At 34.2% G+C, this 27,041-nt stretch overlaps 1 protein-coding gene across 1 annotated transcript; it reads right to left on the bottom strand.

Annotated features, from left to right (window-relative positions):
• Positions 1-985: 985 nt before the first annotated feature.
• Positions 986-25,767, bottom strand: LOC123564316 (trypsin alpha-3-like). The gene is made up of 8 exons (XM_045357812.2): positions 25,609-25,767; positions 23,987-24,111; positions 18,570-18,679; positions 15,724-15,875; positions 13,581-13,697; positions 12,194-12,330; positions 4,136-4,190; positions 986-1,152 (listed from the first exon to the last, which is right to left on the bottom strand). Exons 1-8 carry the CDS (start codon positions 25,649-25,651, stop codon positions 1,055-1,057), a joined length of 837 nt encoding a protein of 278 aa, XP_045213747.2. The 5' UTR covers positions 25,652-25,767; the 3' UTR covers positions 986-1,054.
• Positions 25,768-27,041: the final 1,274 nt, after the last annotated feature.

A 27,041-nucleotide genomic window follows, 5' to 3' on the forward strand; every position in this document is an offset into this window, starting at 1 on the left:
CTTTGAAAATGACAGATCATAGAAACAAGAAATGAAATATTTTACAGTTATAATTATAAGTGACTTTAGACCAGAGGAATGAGAGAATTATAATTTTGACGACTTTATTTCCATCTTAGACAAAATCTCATAATAAACTAACAGTGAAAACTGGATTTGAAGTGTATTTTATCAATGGAGTATAAACCCCCACACCCGAACCTACGTTTTTCAACAGGAGTCAACTTTTTTCACTTTTGTTGGAAGTACATTTTGAAAATACAATATATTTGAATTTATTCGAACAGATGATTTTAACTAATTATAGTGATGACTTAAGTGTGTATATCAGTATTATAGATGATTTAAAGTATTTCTTAAAAATATGTACATGTATGGCGGTTATCTTGGATTTTTCGGCCATATTTGATGTTTTTGCAATGGGTCTCATGCTCACATTTTTTGAACAGTTATGTACGAAGTTTTACGCTTTTCACATTTTCTGAAGTATTTTTGCACAATTTTACTGCACTATACTACTAAATATATTATAAGTTACCAATAAATAATAAAATTGTTGTAGAAAAAAAAATCAACATTAAGTAACAATACCTTAAGCAATAGTACGATTTTAAAATTAAAGGCTTAACTAAGTAAGTTAAGTTTTTTCATGAAATGGGTAACTGTATACAATGTAGTATCAATGATGGGTTTCTCTGCCATATGTATGGATAGGGTACGAGGTTTGGCCACTCATGGACCGACTTCTTAACTGTCTGTCCAAGAATAGCAACTTAGATCTCAGACATCATTTTTTTAATGATTGTAGGACATAACGCTCAAGTTACTGAGCAGTACTATATAGATTAGAACCAAATTTTAGTAATTGTTTACACCGAAAATGTTACAGATGGCCAGATATTATGGGTTTCGTATGGACAAAAGGGGTGTCTGTGTTTTATTACAGTGTCTAAATATTTAAGCAAATAACCAAACAAAAAATAACTCTTTTTAAAAAATAATTATATTTTCCGTCTGTCATTCGGATTAATACGTTTCGGACATGTCAGACACATCACAAATTACTATTTATCCAGGACAACAGGTAATACACGTTTGCATACACGCCTGGTGCATTTTCATCACCACAGCCAAAGCCCCAGCTCACCACACCTGAAAATAAAAATTGTGGATCTTTAAGCTATCAAATAAAATAATCGAAATATATTGGCAACACCTTTCATAATATCTACAGTATATTTAATTAATTCCTAGCACATTTAGAGCAGGATATTGTCGAACAAAAAAAAATTCAATAAAATCGAGTTATGCAGTAATAAAATGATCTAACTTTAATTTTAAAAAGTCACAGAAATACACATCAATGTTAAGCTAAAATTTAGTTTAGTTTATACTAATTTGTTTTAGCTCGATTGTAATGAAAGCTTCAAGCTTATTGTAAACACTCTCGAGTCCGCTTCCTGGAAATACCAGTACTGGTGACATATGGGAGGTCATGGTCGTAACCTAAGTGGTGCTCGAACCCACGACCCCTGGATTGAGCGGTATGCTTTGGTAGTTGGGCATACATTTATAAATATTTAGTGACTTCATATCTATAAAAAAATTATATAATGACATTTTGTTTTTTCAAAATTGATTTAGGTCATAAAAAGAATAAAAAGATATTATACACGGCGCATGTGTGACAATGATGGTACATTAATTTGAATCCGAAGAAAACGAAGAAACGAAGAAAGAGAGTTTTGTTCTCTTAACGTGTTAATGGGAAACGTAAGCCGACAAAGCCAGCTCCGTCCTATACAAAAGAAACCGAGGCAAAACGTAAAGCAATGGCACAACATTTTTACGGGAAAAATAGGACAAAAGGTCTTTACTCAGTGATCAACGGTATGTCCGACAATCAGGCAAGTCCAGGTTTCACATAAGCAGTAAATATAAACTGTAATGCATCAGCTTAGCTTGCTCAGCGAAATTAAACGTATATTGCACAACACAGCATTATTTTATTATCATTTGTACCCCTATTACACCTTTAGGATAAAACACAAGTAAGGATATGACAAGTACACCTTCACGGGCCATTCATCCTTCAAACTCCTCAGCGGACAGAAATCTGAGTCAACTTGACACATGATAGAATAAACGACAGAAATTGGATGTCTTGCTCAAAAGATGGCATCAGTTGAACGAAAAGGAGTCGCAACTGAAACAAAGTCGTGTATTTGACCCCAAAGCAGTTGATAAAATTAAAAACGAACAACAGGACTTAGAAGCATAATAGTGTGACATGTAATGTGACATGTACTAGTCTTGAAAGAGCTTAACTGAAACGAATTGAAGAAAAGTGTTGTTTTTTTCTTTTTCAAAATCGCTGAGAGTCACGAATCAGACACAAGAAAAATATATTTTACTTAGTGCTTTCATTAAATACAACGTATTCAAGATATCAAAAATACTTTTAATGATATTATGAAATGAATTAAGATATCAGAAAATGATTTTATGATATCACTAAAAAATGAATAAATAGTGAAACGGCACTCTATATTTGTAATAAGTATCGTTGCCAAAGACGCATAGAAAGAGAAAATAGGTCATGTACTAAAGGGGTAGTCAAGGACACACTCTTGGGGTCATGACATCCCTCCCCACCGTCCTCCGCCCCTGCCAACTGATAGCCAGTATTTTCTAGCTTTATAACACTTATTTAGCGTAGGTGGGTTACAATTTCATTATGTTTTAAAGTACCCTTTCTAACCATCGATGCTCTTAGGGATCGAGAACGAGCATCACTTTGATATCTCTTTGTGAAATATGAAGCAGCTGAAGACTTTGTCATCATTTATATTCAACAAAATTATCGGGTTAGACCTGGTATGCCTAAATATGAATATGTGTTACTTCGTAAGCTTTTTATATGTTTAATGACAGCTTTTAAACAAAGAATAGATAAATGGAATGCTGCATTGTATATCCACAAATAATTAAGTTCTATATAACAGTTTGTTTGTTTGTTTTGGGTTTAACGCCGTTTTTCAACAGTATTTCAGTCATGTAACGGCGGGCAGTTAACCTAACCAGTGTTCCTGGATTCTGTACCAGTAAAAACCTGTTCTTCGCAAGTAACTGCCAACTTCCCCACATGAATCAGAGGTGGAGGACTAATGATTTCAGACACAATGTCGTTTATCAAATAGTCACGGAGAGCATTACTATCAAATATATCAAATATTGATGCCTGGTAAGCTCATAAATTTTGGTATAATTTGAAAGCGTATTGTGTACTGAAAAAGAAAATATAAATCACAATAAAAAAACATGTTACAGAACATTTATTGTTTTACTTTAAAGTCTTCAATGATACTTCGACAGAAATCCATTTATAACAATGTAAAAGTTATCATTCCGCAGTCAGAAACGACTGTAGTGATTCGGGCATATTATTTATGGTCTTTCTTACGTTCTTACTTATAAGGATCTTACATGCCTGCCTGTGTAAGACGGGGTCTTCCCTACCCGAAGGACAGTGTGGAATGGAAAACCGAGCGTTAGCGAGGTTTTTTATCCATGCTGTCCCGAGTGTTGGGAAAACAGCAGTCTTACACAGGCAGACATGTTGGATCATTTTTCTTGCCTATCACGTTCAAGATAGGTCGTGGAGACAAATATATTTGGGTATTTCCTGACATTATTTATAAAGTTTAGTGCACGCTATTTTAGACAAAGTTTTTCCCTAGGGAATAAAAGGAATTTCTATCTCGGACAAATGTTTACTTTCCCCGCTTGGTAGGCAAGAATACTTATTCTTGTTCAGCAGACACAAGTCTTTCAGCTGATAACAAAAATGATGAGGTGACCAGGCATCGCAATGATACGTATTTGTGGATCAAATACCTTGTTAACGTAAAGCGAATCGCTTGTGTTAGACTTCTAAAATAAACTTAAACTGGTACTAGCTGGCATGAGTTTATTTTACCACTTATGAATAGACTCACTTAAACCGAGGTTGATGCAGCAATCAGATTGTTTTGTTGATTTCCTTTCTTCCAAATAATCTTCAGAAAAAACGAAATCTTGGAACATGAAAAAGAATTGCAAAATGAATTTCTAAAATGATTTTACGGCAACTTACCTACTAGTTCCCACTTATTATTCCTGTAGGCAACAAGAGGACCTCCAGAGTCTCCCTGAAATCATAGTTTAATAAGGTAAATGTGAAATCATAGTTTAGTAAGGTTAATGTGAAATCATAGTTTAATAAGGTATATGTGAAAACATAGTTTAATAAGGTTAATGTGAAATCATAGTTTATTAAGGTAAATGTGAAATCATAGTTTATTAAGGTAAATGTAAAATCATAGTTTAGTAAGGTAAATGTGAAAATCATAGTTTAATAAGGTAAATGTGAAATCATAGTTTAGTAAGGTAAATGTGAAATCATAGTTTAGTAAGGTAAATGTGAAATCATAGTTTAATAAGGTTAATGTGAAATCATAGTTTAATAAGGTAAATGTGAAATCATAGTTTAGTAATCATAGTTTTGTAAGGTTAATGTGAAATCATAGTTTAATAAGGTAAATGTGAAATCATAGTTTAGTAAGGTAAATGTGAAATCATAGTTTAATAAGGTTAATGTGAAATCATAGTTTAATAAGGTTAATGTCAAATCATAGTTTAATAAGGTTAATGTGAAATCATAGTTTAATAAGGTAAATGTGAAATCATAGTTTAATAAGGTAAAATCATAGTTTAATAAGGTAAATTTGAAATGATAGTTTTAAAAATAAATGTGAAATCATAGTTTAATAAGGTTAATGTGAACTCATAGTTTAATAAGGTAAATGTGAAATCATAGTTTAATAAGGTTAATGTGGAACTATATCCTATGGTAAAATAAATCAATGCAGGCTAGATATTGTATCGAGTAAACGCAATAAAAAGGCCAGTCAGCATATAATGAAATGCTTATCGTGTGAGTTTATTTTTTTTTTTTGAAATAGTATATCAACCATCTTTCTCTACCAAGCCTTTGGCTTTAATTTTGATAAAATGTTTCAACAGTTGTATGCACGTGTTTTGTAGAATTGGATACTTCTCTCTCTTTCTTTTAAAAATCAGAGAGAGCTGAGATGGAGTCTTTTACTCAAAGTGCCGTATATTCATCTTATCAAGGGAAAAGATAATGTTATGCTAGATGCTTTATCAAGAGTGTGAACCAAGGGCTCTGCTCTTCATACAACTTGTCATTTAGTATATGTGTTATAGTATCGAAACATTCAGTTTCTTTTTCATACATTGTGTGTTTCATTTATATTGTGTGGTAGTGTCGAATAAATATTCATTAATTCATTTTTTTTGCATAAAACTTTCTTATTTTTCAGCTGAGGACGTGTTATAAACATGTCATTCTAATTCATGCTTCATTGTTTTATTATTTCTTTTTCTAATTGCTCATTGTTTACTGAGAAAAAATCAGTCCTAGTTTTGAGACATCATGTATGTCAATACTTAGACTATAGTTTTCTAAAAGGCTCTGTAAACAGGATCTTTTCACTGTGTTTAAGTCTGGGCTATTCTAAAATTTTTAAGGGTCTTCTTCTTATTCTTGATGATACATGAAAGTGTTGGAACCTTCCAAAGGAAGCTGTCTGACGACAGGATAGAACCTACGTACGGCCGTACTGAAAATTACTTTCCTGTATGTCTTAATAGCAAAATATTACCAGTCTGAACATTTGATAGATATGCATTAACATTGTGCATATACAGATCTCTTTATAGAGAGGATTTATATTATTTTGATGTACTTAATTGAGTTTGGGTGTAAGGAGGATTTTATAATTATTACTGATTAGATTTAAACATGACAGGACTGGACTATTCTTGGATATTAGAACTGGACTTTACAGCTAGTTAATGTTTTAAGGTATATTAATTGTTGCTTTTCAAAATAAATTTTGTTATTGTTAATAGTTGCTGGATTGTAATTCTATTATCTTTAGTATTTTAAGTGATAAGCAATTGTTAGCTTAAGACATACCACAGTCTATTAATGAATATTTTAGTATTTATGAGGCAATGCAGGATTAATTGATAGTTCGTAGGTACGCCCTGAAAGATTTCGTTTTCGAGTAACAAGATAAATTTTGCTCACTCGTTTGAACAGAAAAAAAGATCAATGTCAGCAAAATGTAAATACAACACTACTTTTAATTATATCGGATCCTGACCTCTTAAAACCGCTTCTGTGGTCAGGGCTATTTCTGTTCTCTGGAAAAGGAACTGAATTTTATAATTTAAAACAATTTACTTATAAACTGGAAAATAAGCACCTTGATTCAAGCGTCTTTATCTGCTTGCATTGTTCTGTAGAAACAATAGTGAGATATCATAATTTTACAGACATTAATTTGATTGATAAACTTGTCACTTGAAAATAGCGTATAAAATGTATGCAATCTTTGAAGAAAAAAATGACATGGTCATTTTTTTCTTTATGGCCAAGTGATTAGATAATTGATTTAGAATCGCTGTCCCGTTCACCTGAGGATCCAGACTTTTAGCTCACCTGTGCACGAAGTGCTCAAAGGTGAGCTTTTGTGATCACCCTGTGTCTGTCGTCGTCCGTCCGTCCGTCGTCCGTCCGTCGTCAACAATTTGACTGTTAACACCCTAGAGGTCACAATTTTGGCCCAATCTTAAAGAAACTTGGTCAGAATGTTACCCTCAATAAAATCTTGGACGAGTTCGATATTGGGTCATCTGGGGTTAAAAAACTAGGTCACCAGGTCAAAACAAAGGAAAAGCTTGTTAACACTCTAGAGGTCACAATTTTGGTCCAATCTTAATGAAACTTGGTCAGAATGTTACCCTCAATAAAATCTTGAAGGAGTTTGATATTGGGTCACCTTAGATCAAAAACTAGGTCACCCGTTCAAATCAAAGGAAAAGCTTGTTAACACTCTAGAGGTCACAATCTTAACCCAATCTTAATGAAACTTGGTCAGAATGTTACTCTCAATAAAATCTTGGAAGAGTTCGATATTGGGTCATCTGGGATCAAAAACTAGGACACCAGGTCAAATTATAGGAAAATCTTGTTAACACTCTAGAGGTCACAATTGTGGTTCAATCTTAATGAAACTTGGTCAGAATATTACTCTCAGTAAAATGTTGGACGAGTTTGATATTGGGTCATCTGGGGTCAAAAACTAGGTCACCAGGTCAAATCAAAGGAAAAGCTTGTTAACACTCTAGAGGTCACAATTTTGGTCCAATCTTTATGAAACTAAATCAGAATGTTACTCTCAATAAAATCTTGGACGAGTTTGATATTGGGTCATCCGGGATTAAAAACTAGGTCACCAGGTCAAATCAAAGGAAAAACTTATTAACACTCTAGAGGTGAGAATTTTGGCCCAATCTTAATGAAACTTGGTCAGAATGTTACTCTCAATAAAATCTTGGATAAGTTTGATATAGGGTCATCTGGGATCAAAAACTAGGTCACCAGGTCAAATCAAAGGAAAATTTTGTTAACACTCTAGAGGTCACAATTTTGGTCCAATCTTAATGAAACTTGGTCAGAATATTACTCTTAATAAAATCTTGGACGAATTCGATATAGGGCCATCTGGGGTCAAAAACTAGGTCACCGGGTCAAATCAAAGGAAAAACTTGTTAACACTCTAGAGGTCAGAAGTTTGGCCCAATCTTAATGAAACTTGGTCAGAATGTTACTCTTAATAAAATCTTGAACGAGTTCGATATAGGGTCATCTGGGGTCAAAACTAGGTCACCAGGTCAAATCAAAGGAAAAGCTTGTTAACACTCTAGAGGTCACAATTTTGGTCCAATCTTAATGAAACTTGGTCAGAATAATACTCTCAATACAATCTTGGACAAAATCGATATTGGGTCATCTGGGGTCAAAAACTAGGTCACCAGGTCAAATCAAAGAAAAAGCTTGTTAACACTCTAGAGATCATAATTTCGGCCCAATCTTAATGAAACTTGGTCAGAATGTTACTCTCAATAAAATCTTGGACGAGTTCAATATTTGGTTATCTGGGGTCAAAAACTAGGTCACCTGGTCAAATCAAAGGAAAAGCTTTTTAACGCTGTAGAGGCCACATTTATGACTGATTCTTCATGAATTTTGGTCAGAATGTTAATAATGATGTTCTCAATGTCCAGGTTGAATCTGGGTCATGTAGAATTAAAAACTAGGTTACCAGGTCAAATCAAAGGAAAAGCTGATTAACACTGTAGAGGCCACATTTGAAAAAGTGTTATTTTTGATTACAAAATATTTGTTGTAAAGCAGTATAGTTAACATATTTCAAAAACAGTAATAACGAAGACTGTACATATGTTGAAACTGCATGGAGTCTTTTCTTTATGGCATCCTCAATCTGACTAAAGTTCTCAATATTCCTAAAGGTACCATCAAATTCATATTCTGTATAATTGGATTTCCAGTATTGCTCTCTTTATTTCCACCAATCTATTTTATTTGAACCAACCAGACGACTTGTTTCAACAAGCGTTTCGCTAAAAGGGACTGGACTCTTAGGATAAATGTTCCATTATATATTAACATAAGAACATGAGATTTTGTTTCTAAACTGTCTATTAAAAAAGTGAAATCAAGAGAAAATCACGCCCTGGTCGCAATCTGACAGAAGTACTTGATCTTCTAAATGAAGATCTGAGAATTACCCATTCACGTCTTTTGTATATTTTGTATTTCCGATATTGCTATTTTTCTTTTCGCAAATCTATTCTTATTTGAACCAGTCAGACGACTTGTTCCAACAAGCATTTGGCTGAACCATCAAAATAGCGTCGACTGTCAAAAAGTGAGGAAAATGTGCAGTCAGACTGGGGCTCGAACCCGGGACCCCTCGTTTACAGGACGACTGCCCTACCGACTGAGCTAACCGCTATCAACAGCACGTCTTCACATTCAATGTGCGTAGCGTTAACTGGAGATGTACTTTAGTCAGATTGGCCCTTGTCGGTAATCGAACCCGGGACGCCGCGGCAATAAATATTTTCCTGCCTTCTTCACCAATACACCACAGGGGATCGCGTACTTATCGATAATTAGATATGCTTGTCAATTTTGAATGGAAAATATAAAAATACCCAACTAATTCTCATGTGTTTCTATAAGCATTATAAGCCCGTAAGTGATATTCACATATCGAAAACTGGAATCCCAGGTTAAATACAGATTGTTTTTTGAACTTCTGCTTTCACTTTCAAAATGTTGAAAGCAAAGATCTGATTGGTGTACGTGAGTCTAAATATCCTGTCGTGAGACCGAATGCGTAGCGTTGAATGAAGATGATTTTAATCAGATTGTGGCATCCTACATATAACAGTTGAATAAGTATTTTCTTTGTTATCCACGGTCATATTAGTTTGAAATGCGTCATATAATAAGTTGAAATAACTATAAAAAAAAAAAAAAAAAGAAAAAAAAAACAACAACAAAATTCTGCTAATGTACTACAGTACCCACCCAAAACCCTCATCTCTTAAAAAGTCAAAATTAAAAAAAAAAGATAAAGATTGCGCGCGGGCTCGCACCATATTTATGAAAAATTGCAGACGAATTAGTAATCAATTTGGTAGAACAGGATATATTTTCTATACGCGTAACATTACACAAGTACGTATTTCTAATACCAAGACATAATTCGGCTTTGCTGATTATGATATTAAGCATTGTATGTGGTAATTATACTTGATTTGCACATAAAAAGAGAGAAATAAAAGTATCTAGTTACAAATTGACAGTGAAATACATAAGCCCAAGACAATGTGCTGAATGTCTTAATATATCACTAAGTGATGTATTAGTATACATAGTAATTTAAGCATTGAGGTTAGACTTCATTCGGTTTCGACAGTGGTAAGGCAATTATCTATCTATTTTTTAAAATTTATACTGAAAAGGATTGACCGAAGAACTTTGAAGATAATGTTGCGAACATACATGAATTCAGACAGCTCCCAAATTGTCCACCAATCATCTTGAAGAATAGCTGTATTATACTAGTATTATCAGAATGCTTTTCACCAAGTTCATGCGGGAGAAAAATGTAAGTCACTAGGTTGTGGTTGGTATTTAAGAAGTAACATGTCGATAAGCTGCTTAGGGCAGTTCTGATTACATTGTACGGGCAGGATATAGTTGCGCCATACACATTCTTGTTAAGAACATTTAAACTAACAGAAACTAATTAAAAGGGCAGAAATATGGTGTTAAAAATGTATATAAATATATAAATAATATATGTTATAAAGATAAAAACATAGATTTTACGACACTTTTATGATCAAGAAGAAGGGTGATAATTTGATATCTTCAATATTCTTTTTATTGATTAATTAATTACTTTAATACTCTGCTATTGTTTTGCTTGATTGCATCTTATGCTTCCAAAAGAAAATCTTACAGATTTTATTTACTGTGTGATTAACTAAGTGCAACAGTGATTTTTAGTTTTGTAGATTTTTTTTCACGTATAAGTGTTTTTTTTATTTATGTGAACGCAGAAAATCTTGAACATTTACGCAGTAGATCTTTCAACAAAAGGACTTATTAAGAAAAAAAGAACGAAAATAAAAACAACTTGAGCAAAGACATTGTGTCTGAAATATTCATCGCCCGCCTCTGATTCATTCATGTTGTGAAGTTGGAAGTTACTTGCGGAGAACAGGTTTGTACTGGTACAGAATCCAGAAACATTGGCAAGGTTTACTGCCTACCGTTATATAACTGAAATACTGTTAAAAAACGGCGTTAAACCCAAAAACAAAGGAGAATCAATCAGAAACAGAAACTACATAAACAAGCAGTTAAACACAAATTCAGTTAGCCATGACGTGCCAAGTATGCTATTGGCTTTATGTAAATTGTGATGAAAGATTATAGTACTTCTAATAAAATCTGTAAGATCATTTAGAAGCATAGAATGCAACCAAGCAAAATAATACCAGAATTGGTTTTATTGAATCTGTTCATGGGAGGAAGTGGAAAGTGCAACACCCCTCACGCTCCCTAGCACCGGTTGAAGCGGAACTCTATTATGAACACCGAGTGGACTCTATGACCCCAAAGGATTTATTTATTTATTTGGGTTTTACGGTGCACCAACACAGTATAGGTTATATGGCGCCAAACAGGACTACACATTTTGGTTCCACATCTCATTTACATCGAAATAAAAACATGAGGTATGGAATCAAAATTTGCATACCTGCTGGAATCACAGAGTTACTGCAAAACAAGTGTTAAGACCCTATTAATCGCCTCTTACGATCATGCAAGGGTAAGGCAGTGGTTCCAATTCTTTTCATACACAGATCGTCTCAGAACAACATGGGGCTGACCCCAAAGGACCAGAAAATATAACAACACTAGGTCCAAGTACGGGGATATTTTACAGCCGTCACACAGCACTTAAAGATTGCTGTTTTGATAGTTAATAAAATCTGTGTGAAGATCCTTTAGAAGCATAGAATGCAACCAAGCAAACTAATTGCAGACTCGGTTTGATTGAGTCTGTTCATGAGAAGTATAATATAGTCTGCCTCTGATATTACTGAATATAAAAGCTTAAAGACCCACCACGACCTAGTGACCTACATTTCCATCCCACAGGATCTTCATGCAAATCATTCTGATAATACTGGTATGATACAGCTATTCTACAAGATGATAGATGGACTATTTTGGCCCTTCTTGAATTAATGAGTTGTGCATACTAACTAAACTAACTACATTAGTTTAATAATATATTTAGATATGAACACATTGTCTTGGCCCTATATATGCCACTGTCAGTTTTTAACTAGATACTTGCTATTTTTCGTTTTCTTCATGGATACTCTGAAGATCTCTAAGCAGTTTTCGGCTATGAAGTAATTTGATTATGATATTCAACATACACCTTCACTAGTACCCAGTGTATGATTCCGATGTGTCAGCCCTCACCTCCGAAGTCAATGTGGACTTCAATCTTTACGGGTACCCGCTGTGTGTTTGTTAATTTGCATGGTTTTAGATCCATCAGCACAACAAAAACATAAATTTCCTCTAACGGATATGTAAGCAAGCCCTGCCTTTGAGGTAGCACCTAATTTCATGTTACAATATACGACAATATTACATTACCTGACAGGCGTCTTTACCATACACACCCGCACACAACATGGTGTCGTCAAGATGACCTCCATTTCTGGTTGCCTCACATTTAACCCTGCTCAGGAGTGGCTTCCATACATACTGTAAAGTTGATGACGACGAACCTCCTAAACCAGAGGAGCATGCTTTCAGACATATTAAACATTCATATCTTTTACAGTAAAATTTAGGGGAGAAGTAGGATTCTCGTAGAAATTTCCCTTAGCTTTTTAACATGCATATTGTCCTTTCAGCTTACATACGCTAGATCGAACAAAACCTATGCAAGTTAGTGTATTTCACACGCACATGTAAAAGCTCAGCCGCTTAGATAAGTAGGGAGAGCTTTTGTCTACGGATCGCGGGGTCGCGAATTCGATCCCCGGGCGGAGTGTATGTTCTCCGTGACGATTTGACATTGTGTCTGAAATTATTCGTCCTCTACTTCTGATAATTCATGTTGGGAAGCTGGCAGTTACTTGCCGAGAGTAGGTTTGAACCGGTACAGAATCCAGGAACACTGGTTAGGTTAACTGTCCGCCGTTACATAACTGAAATACTGTTGAAAAACGGCGTTAAACCCAAAACTAACAAACAAAAGGCACATATAAGCTTTTATCCTACCCTCATACAAGATACATAGCATAAAATCGGCCTGCCTAATAAACTTTGCTTTAGCCTATCTAGTCAGTGTCAAGATATCACTTTTGCGGGAATTTTTGAAATCACATATTTTATCAAAATTTTGCATTGAAACCGTCACCATTGTATTGGAAATGCTTGAACTTAGAAAATGAGTGGTCAAATTATAGGTTTTTATCCAGAAACAGAAATGTTATTGCTATTTTTCACTTTTTACAGCACTTCAGCCGAATTTTTCATAGAAACCGTTAGCATTGTATTGGAAATGTTCTAACTAAGAAAATAAGTGGTAATATCAAAAGTTTTTATCCAGAAACAAAAAAGTTATTGCAATTTTTCAATTTTATCCATAAATAGAATTGCACTTGCAAACGTCGTATATGACGTCAAGTCTGCATGCTGTTGCTCTTTCCAACGACTTTTTTCCCTATTTTCTGAACAGGTAGGATAAATAGAATATTAGATTACTGTCTGAAAAATTTAAATTTATTATGCTTGTCTACGAAAAAATATAAGGCTCGGCACAGCCTCGCCTAATATATTTTCTTCAACTCGCCTAATAAATTTAAATTTATCAGACAGTAACCTAATATTCTCTATTTTTATAGATAACTATTTTTTTATATAAAACACATTATCTTTATAAGAACCACTTTATTAGCTTGACAACGACTGACATGCTTTATGGAAGTACTGATTTAAATCTGTTGAACAAAGAATGAAAGTTTTTGCTCACCTGAACTTGTTGTACCCCAACCAGATACAAGACTATCTTCATTGTGATAGTGTTCTTGCGTTGGTAAGCATATTGGTGCAGCAAAAGTTCCATTGACAGTAGTACCGCTTGGAAATTCTACAATACAAACGAGCTGTCATTTGGTGAAAAACCAAAATAATGTACATAAGATCACAGACACTCGGATGTTTAAATAGCATACCATCATATTTACTATATGATTTTTTAATGTAAGAAAAAAAAAAGAATCGAAAGACTTATGTGATTTTTGCTCGGAACTGTCTTTACATCAGCCTAGTATACCAGCTGTGCGATTGACGTAGTATACACTAGGAAAATAATATTCACGGAAGATTGTTCTATGTTTTTATGTACAGATCACATCTGACATATTGCGCAGCTGAAAAGTCCCCAACTATTTAACTATATTCCGTATAAATGTATGAATTCTCAGTGGCTATGGAGAGCAGTTATTTTTAACATTACATTATTTTGCAATATGCACGGATGTTCGATAGGTAAGTGTAAACTGTTCAGCTTCATTAAATAAGCCAATGTTACTAGTTATTTTGCTACTGTTTAGATTGATCATCACCAAATCAAATAAAAGCCTGCGCACATCACAAGTAGTCAAGTAAAAAAAGAGTTCCAATCTGTTTTCTATCCCCGTGCCCTTTCTCAAACGCTTTAGTGTGCGTTTGTAGCATCAGTCAAAATCGCATGTTAAATAAAAAAAGGCGGCGTAAGAATTTTAGGTCCTGAAAAGTGACACTAAAAGAAAAGAGAAAAGGGTGTTCTAGAAAATGTTGAAATATCGATATCAAGTAAAAGGATTCTGTATGAAATAAAGAAAAGTCTAAATTAGTGGTTTCAGCCTGTAGGAAATTCAAGTATATCTAAAATTCATGCAATATCGTTTCCTATATTATTTAATAAGGGGCCAATTTGAATTCATGTTACACATCATATAATAATCTGATTTATATTTAACAGGCAGTACTCGTGCAGTGAGCAGAGTAAATAAAGTTATAGTTTCTTCCCATGCATCGGACTGCACGACGCATTACGCATCATTCCTTTAATTAATAATATTTTTATGAAAGGTACAGTCAGAGTGCTGCCCGCAATGAATAAACAATATGATTCTCCAGACGAGTACTAGTTTAAACCACATTTGAACTTTTGTCTTTGCTTAACTGACAAACGAATCGAGACATGATAGAAATTTATACCTTTAAATAATTTTTTTTTAATTTCGACACCCAACCTGGTAATAGTTTTTTTTTAATTCAACCTGATTGTTTCTTTCAGCTTCATTTACCATTATGTACTCCATTAGAAAATGACAATATATATAAGTGGACAGTGGCCTTGTCATTTGTTAGAAATTTTACTGTAAATATGTTTGCATTTATAAATTTGTGTTCATTTATTTTATATAGCAAGATGAACTGCTGTGATAAACATGACCTAAACCTTTATTCACATGTGGACGTAGCTTAATCCAATATGCATCAAAGCTATACGAAATTAACGTATGTAAGTTTAGCGGCAAAATGTTTACGTCAATATATGAGCATGGTCTGTGTGTGCTCCAATATCCAAATTATTGCTTCCTGATGTTACAAACTTTTATCAAAAGTTATGAGTAGAGAAAATTTATCGAAGTTCCCAAAGTGCTATGAGCCCTCCTATGAGCAAGAAGCCAAGAATCGTGTCTCTATAAATTAAAAAAAATGCATGAAATAGAATGTTGTTTTTAAAACTATACCGATAAAAGATTGACTGAATAAGTTAGAAGATGAAAATGTGAAACACATTTTATTCTGGATTGGCCTAATCTGCATTCTTCGTCTATCATATCTGTATTATTCGAATGACTTTTATGAAGTTGATGCGTGGGAAAAACGTCACTTTATCATTGTGATTTTTAAGTGTACACCTAACACGCAAAATTAATGGAGACGCTAGAAGTTAGGACTTTCTTATCTTGCACTTTTCTAACAGATCCTTAAAAGACTGTCGGATGAGTCGCGCGTAAAGTTAAATGATGGCGACAATACATACTCTTAAACTAACGTACCGTTTGAAAGAAATTACTCAGTTTAAAGCCTAATCGATTTTAAAGACATTTGCGACTTACCTATAATAGCAATGTCGTTTGACATAGTGCGTGTGTTATAATTAGCATTTACAGTTATTGAGGCTGCCCCGACGATCTTCCGACCATTTGTGTCTGTGGTTTTGTGCATACCAAAGACAACTGCATACATGCTTGGATCCGGTTTTTTTCCACTGAAATTTTCAAGTAACTTTTTTAAAGAAATCACTTTTTGAAAATCTGTTGTGCTATGATAGCTTATTTGTCACCTAATAAGAATCCAATTTGTATCATTTTCGGACATTAGTATGGTGGCTATATCGAATTTCAAAACTTTAAGTACACCCTAATATATTCATTCCAGCTTTCAAACAAACCCTATTTCTTATTGTGTCATAGTGTGTTCGTATAATATAATGGTACAAGTACTGAGAAAATATCAAGGCTCTAGCTATTGTGGATTCAGAAAACTCGGATATTCAAAGTTTCTTTTATATTAGCATATTTTATATATATATATAAGTTACATACATGGAAATGGCCATATTTGATCCTTGGGCAATAATTTGAACAAATACGGTAGCCAGTCAAACCCCTATATCATCGGAAAATATCCAAGAAACATCTATGTAAAATTGTTTAACTGTTTCTGACAAGAACATTTTTAAAGTATAATATAAGTTATTTATAGTAACAACAAAGGGAAGTTAATCATAAACAGTTGTATATAAAATATGTCCACATAAAACTCCTAACCGATAGAAATAGATCAAAATACACCTAAAATAGGACGTTACATGCATGTTGTACCACTGAAAAGTGGTCTCAAATTTTCCCTACGACCAGTAATAAAATAGTTACAATATATGCTCTTCATGGTAACAAAAGGGAAGTAATTCTAAAAACAAGGACGCCTAATGGTTGTGAGCATTTGTGCCAAGTTACCTCAAAAATATCTTCATGCATGAAAATGAAATGTTCCGGACAAATTCATTCTTTAATTTGAACTTTGACCTCTTAGTCTGACCTTGACCATAGACCTAGGAACCTGGTTCTTGCGCATGTCACCCCGTCTCATGGTGATGAACATTTGTGCCAAGTTACATCAAAATTCCTTCATGCATGAAGACGAAATGCTCCGGAAAAAAGTCAATTTTGTACCAGACATTTGGCCTCTAAGTGTGACCTTGACCTTAGACTTAGGAACCTGGTTCATGTGCATTACACTCCATCTAATAGTGGTTACATTTGTGCAAAGTCACATCAAAATTCTTCCATGCATGAAGAAGAAATGCTCATGACAGTCATTCTTGAATTTGACATTTGACCTTGACCTTAGACCTAGGTACCTGGTTCTTGTGCCTGACACTCCATGTCATGATTGTGAACATTTGTGCCAAGTTAAACGAAATACCTCATAGCATGAAGACGAAATGTTCTGGACAAAGTTCGTGGACGCACAGGGACAGTAACTCTGAACCCATGGTGAAATATGGCTGGTTCAAAAAAGGAACCGAGATCAAATGGTTATACAATAAAGTCTGAAAACTAGATCCCTCAGAAGCACCGAGAACAAGTCGGACAGTGAAAATTGCAGACTCCGTTCCACTGTGTTTGTTCATGAGCCGTAATGGAAATTGCAACACTGATCACCCCATCCTAGCACCGGCGTAGGCAGTATTAAATCTTCGAATCTAACTGAGTTGAAATCAATGATCCCGAATGACAAGAAAATATAACAACACTGAGACGAAGTTGGGGCGACTTTTTAAGGCCGCCTTACATCACTTAACACCCGCTTTTGTGAAGTAAATAAAGTTTGTAGTGTGCATGTTTGGTTAAAATCAAATTGCAAATGAAACCACTATCGTGCAGACAAGACCAAACTAGCTAATTTTTGCCCTATCAGGGGTCATAACTCTGAACCCATGGTGGGATATGGCTGGTTAAAGGAAGGAACAAAGAGCTTATGGTGATACAAGTTGTGTGCAAGTTTGGTTAAAATCAAATCACACGTGAAACCAGTATCATGCAGACAAGACAAAAATAACCAATTTTTGCCCTTTCAGGGACCGTAACTCTAGAACCCAATGTATTTTCATAGCTATATGTAGGCCTATATGGTATAAACCTATTCAGGATGAAATAGTTATGCGAGACCTGTCATATAACTGCAGGGAATATTCCTGTTCATCACCACCTTTGGGCTCTGCCCTCTTTGAAGTCCGGTAGTGATTATTTTGTGTTTCATGAAAATGCTCTGTTGGTAATACATGCTTGTTTCTCACTTAAATGCCGATCATTCCATATTTTTGGGTGAAACAAATATTCACATGGTTTACTACAGTAAGTACTCTAGTACGAAAGAGCATTTGTGACATGTAGGTAGCATTAGTGACATGTAGGTATTATTCATACACGTGAAACTTTAATATACTCCATCGAAATTTCGTCTTAGTATCTCCAAACTCGAACCTATTCTCAAAATTGAAAAACCTGTCGTCAGTCCAATGTCAAAAAGGTTTAGAGGTAAGCTCAATATGGACAGTTATAGCTTGTTGAGAATAGAAGACATTTTACAGACTCGTAAAAAGTAAAATTATGAAGTGTATACGTAGGCACACGTTCATATGTTGAACATGTAGGTACCCAGCATGCAGGGACTCGAACAATGCTCAATATAAATAAATAAATAAATAAATAAGATTCACATTACACCTATATGCCACATTAAGACAATCAGCAATTAGAGATATGAAAATTCCTTGCTTAAGCCATTTTTTTTTGGTTAATATGAAATGATTTATTTAACATTTAACCCATTTAAAAGCTTTGTTTTATTATAATAGATTCGAAGAGAAAGAAAAATGGTCTCGTAAATATAATACTTCAAGCAGTGGGCGGCAGTTATGACCTTGATTACACCATCCTTCTTCACCATACTTCCTCCGCATATCAGGTAGCCGCTTCCTTGTGCATCATATTCTATCAATCCCACCTATTGTAATCAAATTAGACCAGGACAATGATAACATATCATTAACACTGACATGGTACTTTTAATTTTAATGGATGATACCTTTAACATCCAAAGTCAACAATAATGAAATTGTATTAAATTAATATATCATGTTTGATTTAAAACTTATATTGACAACCATAACAACTACAATAACAATAGTTATAATAGCAATAAACACTTCAAATAAACCCGAAATGGGACCATCGGCATTGTCTTACTAAATTAGATGAGATTTGATATCATTTGTTACAGAACAGAGAGACCGGATACATACGAAAATGATATGAAGTAATATCTGTTTAATTTGCTAAAGTTGCAGTGTTTTACAAAAATTAACCTTTCATTTTTGAAAGAAAATATATTCATCATGGCCTTAAAGACGCTCATCTGACCTTAAACTATTTTGGCCACGATACAAATTACCATTTCATGCAACAGTTACGTGTAGTGTGAAAAATATTCATTGCGAAATAAGATATATTTGACCTTGACAAGCAAGTGAAGGTGAAATGGGACTGTTTTTATTTGCAAGATTTTGATAGGATGCTTTTGACCAAGGGATGTTTTTAACTGAAGGCCGCATTGAGAAACTGACTTTTAACTTGCATTCCATACATACAGACACAGGGCACAATACCAAACATACATGCGTTGTCATCTGCCAAACGTCAATTAGAGTAACCACCTTGCTCAGGTATCCAACTTATATATAGAGGGCCGTCGCGCCATGCTTTTTGCCTTGAAGTAAAATGCTGAAGACCACATGCTTAAGGTTAAATATAATACCGCTAAGTTCAGAATACTATGTGCTATACGCTTAACGTGATAGATTAAGCGCTTTATCCAAATGATATTTTTTTTTAAATAAGTATGTGTCATTCAAAGCATTATTTATAACCTTAACATCGCAGTTTGATGATTGGTGTGTATTTGTGTGTATGCTCGTGGCCATGTTGTTAATTAAATGAGACGTCAAACTGTTATTATTAGAGAGTTTGAGATTTCAACCTTCGCCTTTCCCTTCAACGTCTCTTGCGAAGTTAACGTATGAAGTTGAAGTTCGATTAAAATTCCTTGAGATTTCAAACTTTAGAATGAACCTTACTTCTCTTAATCCGCCCATTCAGTTTATCTGTATTTATGGTCGTTTTTCTCGTGCACTTTGATATCAATTGTCCGAAAGTGCAGGACTTTTACAAGAGGTTTTAAAAATGAAAATTAAATAAAAACATTTCAGTTAACTTAATCATCGCATGGATATTAGTGCGATTACAAAAAAAAATCATTTTATATAAAATGATGTCAGTATACAATGCACGATTGTAAATTATACATGAGAGGAAATAAAAATGATATTCATATCAACGTATTCTATTGTTGATGGTGTTCTTGAAAGATATTACAGTTAATATTTTTTAAACAAAAACATGAGACACCAAATACGACAAATGCATTTCTCGATATGCTTTGAAGTTAAGTTAAATATATGAAATAAAGTAAACGCAAAAGGCTGTTGACTAGTATTTCATAGTTTTTCTTAAAGTTTTTTTTACTTTGAATTGGTACTTTGTACATCGAAATTCTTTCAAAGACGCGTTTTACTTGTAGACTGTATCTAACCTTTTAAAAGATATGTTGATAACATGAGCCAATATACACAATTTATGAATACATTTAACAAGCGATTTGAAACAAATGTAAGATACTCTCGTGATATCATACGTTTTGGCATCATGACACTCAGTTTGACTCTGTATAATGCCAAACTCTCAGACAGCTCAATATAATCGTGCCAAAGCACCATGTGTCTAGCGAAACAGTCAAGAACTGCTAGGTGGAGACGAAAATTGTCGCACAAAATAACATGTGGGCATATACACGTATTTGTTTGAATATACTATTATTTCATAAGTAAAGAATATGCAGTAGATAAAGGAATTTTGATTAGAGGGACACCAACTTTAAAGAGGGGTCACCCATTCATGGGGGGTGGGGGTGGGGGGTAGTCACACCGAGTTTCAAGACCGATTTTCTTTGTAAAATGTAAGAATCAAAGGGGGATTGACCCACAATGCCCCTCTGCCAGGCTCTGGGTTCGTGCATGTAAAGTATTGAGTTATCCCATACGGCTAAAAGGAAACTTCTCCGTCTTAATAGTACCATTTTATGTTTATATTTAAAACGCAATTGTCTTATTAAGTGACCGACAGAAACGGATTGATTTTATTTGGAAGTTAAAATAAAATGTTCCACCAAATGATAATCGCATGTTATCATTCATTTTTCAAGTAAAATAACTGTCATGCCATGTGCCTCCATCCAGATTTCAGTCTTTGATACAGAGTATGTGGATAGAGTAGATGTACAAAGACTGAAGTTTTGACTTTCGTGATATCACATCTTCGGACGTTCAAAACTTCACTTCTAACGACAAAAAGGCCCATCCGGTATAATAAATACCGCCTGAGGACACAAATATGCCGTAGAAGTTAAAGCTTGAACAAAATCTCAAAGTTTCTCAAAATCAGTTGATAACTTCATACTTCCAGGTTCAATTCAATGTATTTAGTTAAAATCATTAGCCAAACAAAACTTCATTATTCTTATACTTATTGATAGTGTTTCGCATCAAATTTAGTCCAGTTATACATATGGATAATCGAATAACTTAATAAGCAGAAATCCTGAAACTAAGCTTTTTATTTCACATAGTAATAAAGCGAAGTCTTAGGCTTACTTGATATTACATGGAAAACTTTATTAGCAACGTCTGATATAAATAAAATACACGCATATCGGTGACGTTTTACCCCAAATATATATGAGAGACGTTGAAGGGGAAGGCGAAGGTTGAAATCTCAAACTCTCTATTATTCAACTTGCACTTTAGCATTTAGAGGGGAGGGGATAAGTTGTAGGGAGGATGGGGCGGGAAGCAGAAATGCTTGCCATGCACCTCCTCGATAAGTTAACATAGGGGGCCAAATTGTTTGGTAGGACAAATTGAGTGATGTAAAAATATTCCCATGAAAAAAGCATTATGAACAATATTCCATGGAAACCGTTCAGGTTTAGAAACGACAACCTATATGTCCGTAAAAGAGGTCTAGAAATTGCTTTTGACGGCATTTTGTTAAAATAAATGCTCAGCAAGAATGTTCAATATTTACTCTATACAAAATGGAAAACTTTAAAGGGGAGGTAGGGTGCGAATGTAGGACATTTTGGACAGCGGACGTTTTGGCCTAGGGTCTTTTAGCCAAGGATGTTTTGGCCAGGCAAATTTTTGGGGCAGGATGTTTTGGCCAAGATGAAATCTTATTTCCATAGCATGTAAAATATTAATATGTTATAGTAGAATTGATCATTCCAATCCAGAAAATTTGCCTGGCCAAAACGTCCGTCCACCGGGGATGCTGTCGCCTTCTAAGGACCATAGTACGTCACATCACAAGGTCAAAGGTCAAATAAGTGCATTTTTGCTATAAATGTCAGATTTTTGCCATTGTTTTGCAACTTTTTAATATCAACTTATTTTTTTTTCGGTAATAATTATGAATTTGAGAAGTAAGATAAATTATGTCATGTAGATTTAGTAAATCTGAGTCTGAAAAAAAACTACAAAGTACATTTCATCAAATCTAATACAAACTGTATGTCTGTTTGTGAAATGTGCGAATCCTCTTATCTCAAGCGTTATCTAAAACGGCATATGCCGCCGATGAAAACACTATTCCAGTAGTTAACGCACGTGTAGTAATAATTTCATGATTATGTGGGCGTAAATAAAATTAAAAAAAAAGAAAAAAATGAAAAGAAAAGAACAAAAACAAGCGATATCAAAGTTTGAAAATAGATATTAGTTAACTATAACTGGTATAGATTTTTTTTGCATTATATGAATTCATATCTTTGAATAAGCTAAAATTTTGTATTGCACATTAACATTAAGTTTTTATAAGAACTGGAACCGGTCTTCAAGTGTTTTTGACATCTATAATTTTGCAACTACTGATTGTTTATGCTGGTTCTTTAGATGTTATAAAAATGTTTAAAAAGTACTGTAGTATATCGGATCGCTATGACTAAGAAAGTAGGGATAACGCGTGTTTGTTTTTCAATTAAAACATCGACTGATTTGTGACAAAATTATCAATGTATCGCGAGGCAATCTGTTGAATGTATAAAATTAAACATATGGTAACGCTATTCTAGCCTTAAACGTGTAAAAATAAATATATATTGTCTATTAATGTCGGTGCGGAAATGTCAACGTCATGGAGAACATAAAATTATGCCTCGTCCGGGGATCGAACTCATGACCTTGCGATCCTTAGATCAGAGCTAAAGTATTTTCATTAAAAGAATATCGTGGTCTACAAGGTCAAACGCTTTTCCAAATCTATCATTACCGCTCCTACAAGATATCCCTCATTTATTGCATTCAACCATCTATTAATCATAAAAGAAAGAGCTGTTTCAGTCGAGTGTGCTTTTCTTATCCACTTTGAGTTTCATGTAAAAGTTTGAAATAGTTCAAATGATTCATTAGGCGGTCATGTACATGTTTTTCTATCAGTTTTGACAGTGATGGTAGAATTGATATCGGTCTATAATTGTAGACACTTTTTGAGTCCCAAAATTATTCCGAATTTTCCAAAGAAACTAGTAAACTATAACCTGGCGGGCTGTATGAGCTGATGACAGACAACATGCATTACCTACATACGTAACGACACAAGAGATTTCTAACAGACGAAATGACTGCTCACACAAACGAACAGCAGTTAAAGGCACTGACCTCAATATTTTGGTTAAAAAATTCTTTCGAATTAATTGTTGGTCATGTTACACTTGATGATCGTTAAATTTAAAGCTATATAATTAAGGCAGTTTATTTCCGGTATCCCGTTAGAAACGTTTTTCAATTTTGAATGGTCAAAATGAGCAGAAACAATTAATTCTTATGTGTTTCCATAATCTGACAGTAACGACGTTTCAATGCCTTCTTAAGAAATATAGCAATAATTTTCTGATATCTAAATATTTTTTGTTTGGTGGCGTAAGATCTGGAAGCCGGTGCTTTAAATCTACATTTTCTTTGTAAAACCTGAACACTATCTATCATACAAACTTACGTCTATGATTTCAAATTTGTCCACATATAAATATATTATAAGATAGTATTGGAAAAATATGTTATGTTTCATCAGTAACTCGTGAGAAAAAAAATAAATGTGGATGAATGTAACAAAAACACTGGCATAAATTCTTATCTCATACCTGCCATGGGAAATCTCCAGAGCTAGCTTCTTGTCCTCCAACTATGTAACTAGCTAAAAACGGATTTGGGCTGAAACTAGTCTGACCGCAAGAATCATCAGGCGGAGCGAGTTGCCCTCTGCTGCCTTGTTTCGAAGAAAACACGTTTAATAGAAACTAACATCGACTGCAAAATCTTGAACATTTACAATTTTACATTCACTATACGTTTTGTATATAAAGAAAATAATATATGAGCCGTGCCATGAGAAAACCAACATAGTGTGTTTGTGACCAGCATGTATCCGGATCAGCCTGCGCATCTGCGCAGTCTGGTCAGGATCCATGCTTTTCGCTAACAGTTTCTACAATTCCAATAGGCTTTAAAAGCGAACAACATAGATCCTGACTAGACTGCGCGGATGCGCAGGCTGGACTGGATCAATGCTGGCCGCAAAGCCACTATGTTGGTTTTCACATGGCACGGCTCAATTAGATGCTTTTGTTTTTATAAGCAATCTTGGTAAAATAATTTCAATGGCGACACACTCCGTGAGATTGTAGTGTGATCTGACGTCGTGTACAACAACATAAACAAAATGGCATTGTTCGAAAATGATCTTTCATAATTAGCAATCCAAATCTTGAAAAGAATATTAAAATAGTAGCTAACACTCTTTTTATGGGGATTTAAAGATATTGTAAAGTAATGTCAGTAACCGTATTTTTATCGGACGGAAAATTACAATGATTTTTTAGGCTTTTCCATCTATTTATTGTAAAGTTCGGTAGTTGAGGATGTAGAACGAAATTTCTAAGATTTGTTTTTGAAAAGAAACCTGACATGTTTGTATTAAGCGAACAAATAAATAAAAGGACTGACTGTTATTTTATGCGATTATACGGTTACACGAATAAAAACCATATTGACACTTCTGGAAAATCTTCCAAGAATCGCTAGCGCGATTCAAAAATTTGTCAGATGTTCCATTGTGGTTTATACCCGTAATATGCATTTAAAGAATAACTACATCTTCTAGATAGACAATCAATAATCAAAGTCCTAGTTATTGTAAATAGTAAAGTACCAGAAAAAAAGCAACATGCTGCGCCATTTTTAAAATCAGTAGTTTTCTTTTCAGCAAAATCAATGAGTCAAAGTTGTGGTTATGACCTGTCAGTGTTACAAAATCTTGATGTTATATATGTTTCAAGAAAATAGCTCAAATAGCACTACATATCAAAGTAAAGCTTATGTTTAGTCTTTTAAAGAAATGTTCCGCTTCAAAACAAAATATTTACAGTGCAGAAATGAAATTTTATCCAAACTTAATTAAATGTACCCAGTAGCCTACTTTACATCTTTGACAAAAGAATCAGCAACATGTTTTTTTTTCTTGGTTTTTATTTCAGTGTAGAAATCTGATGAAGGGTGGAATGGTTTAGATAAGTTTTGGATATTTTTTTGAAACTATCTAGTTTAGCTGACATCAAGCCTATCAGGCATTTGGCATATTTTTTTCTAGTAGGTTTCATAAAAATGAAGCCATTTATGATTACAATCGCATTTTATGCTTTTTATTGGTACATTTTTATGTTCAATGATTTTACTGTAAGAAATGTAGATAATTTGAGATATTTACCATAAATTAGCCCAAGAAATGTTACAAGAGCAATCAATTCCATGTCTGCTTTTCACTGAACGAAACAAAGAAATGCACCACACAGTGATAAGTGCGGTCCCTTTTATAATGTGTCAAGAGGGTCAGACTGACTTGTCAAATGACATACATTAGTTACGAAGATTACAAAAATTAAGAACAGCTTTGAAATTTTATCAAATAAGAGTGAAAAATTTAAATAAAGATAAAGGAAGGTACTAGATTTCGACGACTTTTAAATGATATCTTTCTATCAGTAGAACTATAAGCCATTTTGTAGAATACAGAAGAGACAAATACTGCAAAATGACAAGTACAAAATATGAGCCGTGCCATGAGAAAACCAACATAGTGGCTTTGCGACCAGCATGGATCCAGACCAGCCTGCGCATCCGCGCAGTCTGGTCAGGATCCATGCTGTTCGCTAACGGTTTCTGTGATTGCTATAGGCTTTGAAAGCGAACAGCATGGATCCTGACCAGACTGCGCGGATGCGCAGGCTGGTCTGGATCCATGCTGGTCGCAAAGCCATTATGTTGGTTTTCTCATGGCGCGGCTCATATATCATAGTCGCATTGTGAACCCCAAAAGGTCGATAAGATCTAAATAGCGTTTTTATTTATGACATTGCCGTTTATATAGACTTCCTATTACATATCGTCGATTGACATTTTGGGAACATTTTCATCATGACAAAAGATTGCATATTATAACTCGGCAATACACCACATAAAAGGTACACTTTCTCATTGGCAGAATATTCTTTTCTCACTCTAAATATGACCGACTCCAATTTATGTTTATTTAGTATTTACAAAGTTTTGAACGAAATTTAAAAGTTGTCATAGTATGAATACCAGTCCTTTGAAAGGGAAACGTACGATTTATAGACGGAAAGAACCATTCATAATTTTCAGAAATTTCAAAAGCTGCCGTTAGCAAGCCACTAAGTTTCTAAAATTTTGAGATAGGTTTCTTACGTAAATATTACGTATATTTTCAAATATTTCATACAGAATGAAAGCAAGCTTTTCTACCGTGTTTATGCCTCTGCCAGATTTCAGAGCTCAAAATGTCTCATTTAAAGACAGGTAAAATCTATTTCTTGAAGAAATGTTGCTTAAGACCCCGTTTAAGCTCCTTACAAACATCTAATTTAATTTCAAAATCGTATACATAATCGTATACATGTGTATATATTCAAAATCTCTCAAGTTTGCCAGAGACAACATTTTAAATATGTAAGAGAAAAAGAAGGTCAGTATTGCTAGTCTGCAAAACTTGCCGCGTCAATTAATCTATACAAAAATGCATGATTATGATTATTCATGCCGAAATCAGATACCTTTTAAGCATTTAGGCAATACCATAATTCCAGCAAGTTCGGTATTTTTTAACATAATCCATAGTAAAAA

The sequence above is a fragment of the Mercenaria mercenaria genome, chromosome 2 (genome assembly GCF_021730395.1).
Source record: "Mercenaria mercenaria strain notata chromosome 2, MADL_Memer_1, whole genome shotgun sequence".
Lineage (NCBI taxonomy): Eukaryota > Metazoa > Mollusca > Bivalvia > Venerida > Veneridae > Mercenaria > Mercenaria mercenaria.

What these genes read in the sequence shown, in the direction of transcription:
- LOC123564316 (XM_045357812.2), bottom strand. Translation starts at nt 25,651, where the DNA reads ATGGAATTGATTGCTCTTGTAACATTTCTTGGGCTAATTTATG. An exon ending in ATTTCTTGGGCTAATTTATG is followed by an intron (nt 24,112 to 25,608) that starts GTAAATATCTCA and finishes CTTCGAAACAAG; the next exon opens with GCAGCAGAGGGCAACTCGCT. An exon ending in ATGGTAAAGACGCCTGTCAG is followed by an intron (nt 4,191 to 12,193) that starts GTAATGTAATAT and finishes CTATGATTTCAG; the next exon opens with GGAGACTCTGGAGGTCCTCT.